Below are 4563 nucleotides of genomic sequence, written 5' to 3'. Positions count from 1 at the left end.
GTGTTCACAAGGCAGAATGTGCATGTTCCTGATTTGACAAAGGACCCAAGCACGCTATCATGCTTCCACTGGAACGGTAAATCATTTGTCCCCAGTCCCTTAGCATAGTTGTAGGACTGTTTGAAACAGCAGGTACCAGCTCGTGCGGGCTGCACACTGCACTCCACATGCCGCGTCGAGAGACAGCGCCCAGCCGAAGTTCCGCTGCAGGATCTCCGCCACCTCCAAAACCAGGTAGACCAACCGCATAGCTATCTATGAGCGTCGTACGAATTTCTCCAATCCATTTTACTGTGGTCCTACACACGAGGAACGGCACTAAATAATAAACAGTCTGTACCATTCTACCCAGCACTTCTCCATTTCCTCTTTGCCGTCCACTCAGACAAGAGTCTACAAGTTTGACAGCCTCGGTGTGGAACTGTAAATGGAGTAGTGCAGTCGAGGCGCATATCGCGAACGTGACCGGCACCTTCGATCTCCCCCACCACTCCTGAGCCACGTATCCCACAGATTTGATATCCCATACAAGAGAATGTCTCTGCTCGTGTGTGTAGCCAATCCCTGCAGTGAGAAAGACAAAACTGATGAACTCAGGAACGGAAGTTTTAGCAATCTCTTCTATCGACACCACCAAGAAGCGCGTTTTGAGTCTCGGCTTCGTTTATAAAAGTATCAACCAGTCACTTTCCATGCTGCATATAACAGAAGAAGAAAATTAGCTGTGCAACTTCCTTTAGTAACAACTGTGCTCATATGTCCTTGTTGAAACATGTAAAGAGTAACGCCAGTAATTGAAAATGTATTGCAGTGTGTGGCATGTTTTATAGCACTACTCAATTTGTGTCGCTTTACCCCGCTCGCCATTGATGTTTTTGGAAAATCATTTCTTGTCTTCTTTTAATTCGAATATTATCTGCAGATGCTAAGGCAGTAACAAAACCAGTTGTCCATTTCGGTACATTGATTGGTAACATTTTTTTCAAGGGAAAATGGAATTCTGTGTTTGATACATGTGCTTTAGTAGGATTAGTACATGAAGTCCCTCATACGTTCTTCTTCGCCTTTTTGTCTATAAGTAAAAAAAAAATTAAAGGCCATTCTGCATGATTACGAACGTCCTCAGGGAAATTTACCATTGTTATAACAATGCCTCAAATAGAAAGAAATGTATTGCGTCAGCTGCTAGTCTTGCTTTCTCTTACATTACACTTCCGTTCGTTTTTAATTAAATTTTCAGTTTCCTAGACATGGAAAAGTGATGTTTGTGATAATATTCCCTTATCGCAGAAGAAAAGATGTAAATTAATCTTATTTGTTATTGATTAATTGGTCCAGACTGCAAAGAAAGTTTGACATCAACTCAGAAGACTTACTACAATTGTGTTACTTTTATTAACCGGATATTGATTACTGGTGTGCCACTTTCACCTTAACCTTATTCAGCTTTGTATATTCGTAATTAACCAATTAGGAGGTACATTTCTGGTTATATACCCACACTGACAAGTTCTGACCTCGACCTATTCGTCAAATGTTATGAGCAATGTTCTAAACATCTTAATAATAACAACTAGATGGAATTTGCCAATACTTCGCTTTGTCTCCATCCCAGCATATGCAAGCGAAGCAGATGTTTCTTAATCTTCGATCAAAGACAATCATCGCCAGGTGTACAACTCGTGTGTCTGGTGACCAGATTATAAGAAAATCTGTCCTCAAATCGTTAGCAGCTAACGGCGACGTCGAAATTGTGTACAGAAGAATGAAATATACGGCTCAGCTGGATATCCAAAACCACGTATACATCAAAAATACATATACATCATCAATGACACATTGAAAAATGGATGGAAGATACATTTCATGAAATAATTTAAAAATTACCACAGGGTACCGTAGATTCTGCACACACACAAATAACATTTTATAAAGCACAAAACAAGGAGCCCAATGATACAAGCCAAAACACGTAATTGGGGAATGGAAGCAGAAAATAAGACGAAAAGAGGTAGACTCCAATCCCACAAACCTTCCAGAGACTAGAAAAGAAGTTGAAGCTAGCATCGTCCCTCACGGAGCATACTTACGTGTCTGCTGATAACAGGCCGACTACATTGATAAATAGTAAACGAAAACTGTCTGCCTTACACCCGTTCAACAAATTGATGGCTGGGGGATGGATATCATCAATATGGAGCAATTTATGGGGACAGAGCAACTGAGTGCTCGGAATCTGTCTGTAATGCCAAGTCCTGATGGCATGGAACTCTATATTTGGAGATCTAGAGAGACACTCTTATTCTACCACTATACGAACATCACAATATAGCATCTGTGACACATCTGGGTATGTGATGTAAAACATCCTGTCAATCATCAGATGCTTTAACTTGAACACAAGGTCTCCACAGGACCGCACTACTGCTCTTTAAACTCCTACAAAAAACCTCCAGTGGCGCCCAAAGATCTGGCCAGGAACCATACCAGAAACCCTGAAGTCCATAGACTGCCATGGAAGCTGGTGAAGGAAGCAGTATGGGTAAATCCCTCCAATGTAAGGGATCTGTTCTGACAAAGCCCTACAGAAGTCCTTTAGCGCTGGTGTTGCAAAGAGAAATTGCTTTGAATGTCACTCTTCAGTCCCAAAATGTCCATAATGCATCATCTCTCAGTCATCTCCACCTTCAGTGTCTGTCAAGTAACAATGGCATACAACCCTAACTGTATCACAGTACCTATAAGTAGCTAGAGCACACTTCATTTCATTGCAGACTGTTCACCTACGCCTAACAAGATGACCTAATCCATGGAAATGATGATGATTATATCCATAGTGAGATTTAATGACGCCCAAAATTCTGTGCTGGGTAGCAGAGGACCACATGATTCCTACTGCCCACTGTGTCACCCTCAAAAATGGTTCAAATGGCTCTGAGCGCCATGGGATTTAACAGCTGAGGCCATCAGTCCCCTAGAACGTAGAACTACTTAAACCTAACTAACCTAAGGACATCACACACATCCATGCCTGAGGCAGGATTCGAACCTGCGACCGTAGCGGTCGCGCGGTTCCAAGCTGAAGCGCCTAGAACTACTCCGCCACACTGGCAGGCTGTGTCATCCTCTTCCGATAGTGTAGTTCAGATATGGTATGGAGTGACAGGTTGTTAGTTCAATGCAGAGAAAGCTTGCTAACAATACCAGGAATTAAATGTAAGTTCTCTGCACAGCACTCAGACACAGTAAACCCTCAGTTATAGAAGTGGACTGTTTCATAAATTCCCATTTAAATAGAAGAGGAGCTAGTAATTTAGCGAGAAGTTTCATCATAGAAGTGTGATCATAGATCCTGTGAAACAGGCTGCAGATGTTCACTGAGTCACTGTGAACTGCCCAAGGATGATAACATATGTGATAACGATGGCGGTCGCCGAGACCAACAGCCGACGGTCGACAGTGATGAATCCTGCTGCAGTGAAACGTAGCGGTGGGCCCATCATGGTGAGGCGCAGGAAGGCCTCGTTCTGAGGGCTGCTACACGTAGACACTGTAGACGCCCTCAGCAGGATCACCCCCGTGGCTGCCGCAGCGTCTATAGCCTTCGCAGAAGACAGCGCCAGGGACACTAACTTGATGAGGTGGTAGGCCAGCCACAGTGCAGAAACGCCAGCCGACTGGAACAGCGAATACTGCTCGATCCAGTCCGGATTCACCAGCGCCATTAGCAGTTCATACGCGCTGCAAGTTGCGCCGCACACACTGGCTGCAGTGCTGGCTGTCGTAGGCAGCCCGAAGTGCTGCTGCAGCATGTCAGCGGCCCTCGTCAGCGCCACGTGTGCGTCCTGCAGCTGGCAGAGGCTGCTGTCGATCACCGGCAGAGGCGGGCGCGGGGGTGTGGTTGGTAGCCAAGTGCCTCCCAGCAGGAAGCACAGCCAGGAATCCCCAGGGAACGACAAGACCTCCAGCAGGTTGGCGTTGAGGCTGCAGAACCTCACCCACAGCTCGAGCACCAGCATCACCTGCTGCAGCGTCATTGTCAGCACCAACACCAAGTAGACAAGACAGCTCAGAAGCATTAGCTGTCTGCCCAGCACTAGGACGTAGATGACAACTAATATAACCAGTAGCCCGAAGTAGATGCTAAAGATAAAGCCACCTAGCACCTTTAATTTTGCTGTCTCGCATTTCGCCAAACGTTCGTCTGCGAACTTCAGGCACTCGTTGAAGCCCCTCAGATCATTCATGTCGCTTGTAACGCAGATTCCGTACGTCAGCAACAGCGCCATTCTTCCCACGACCTCGACGACGAGATACGTGAAGGGAGCGAGTTCCCTAATGCGCAGATAAAGTTCTAAATGGTTGTAAGTGCTGTAGGTGCTGGTGAGAAGATACACCAAGAACCACAATGTAGAAGGTATTGTTAACCTGTGATACTTAAACATCACCTGCCCCATCTTACATTGGTGTTTGTTGTCAATTGGTGCCAAGCCACACCATTGCCATAAGGCGTAAAAAGGAGAGACAACAACTTGGAAAGTGACTGACTCATTTGTGGAATGT

General features: G+C 45.3%; 1 protein-coding gene across 1 annotated transcript; it reads right to left on the bottom strand.

The window, feature by feature from the left end:
- Positions 1-3374: 3374 nt before the first annotated feature.
- On the bottom strand, positions 3375-4289 carry LOC126153311 (putative gustatory receptor 28b). The gene has a single exon (XM_049916063.1). It carries the CDS (start codon positions 4287-4289, stop codon positions 3375-3377), a length of 915 nt encoding a protein of 304 aa, XP_049772020.1.
- Positions 4290-4563: the final 274 nt, after the last annotated feature.

Source organism: Schistocerca cancellata, chromosome 2, assembly GCF_023864275.1.
Source record: "Schistocerca cancellata isolate TAMUIC-IGC-003103 chromosome 2, iqSchCanc2.1, whole genome shotgun sequence".
Classification (NCBI taxonomy): Eukaryota; Metazoa; Arthropoda; class Insecta; order Orthoptera; family Acrididae; genus Schistocerca; species Schistocerca cancellata.
The sequence above is the reverse complement of the archived record's forward strand: the minus strand, read 5'-3'. Positions and strand labels throughout refer to the sequence as shown.

What these genes read in the sequence shown, in the direction of transcription:
- LOC126153311 (XM_049916063.1), bottom strand. Translation starts at nt 4,289, where the DNA reads ATGGCGCTGTTGCTGACGTACGGAATCTGCGTTACAAGCGACATGAAT.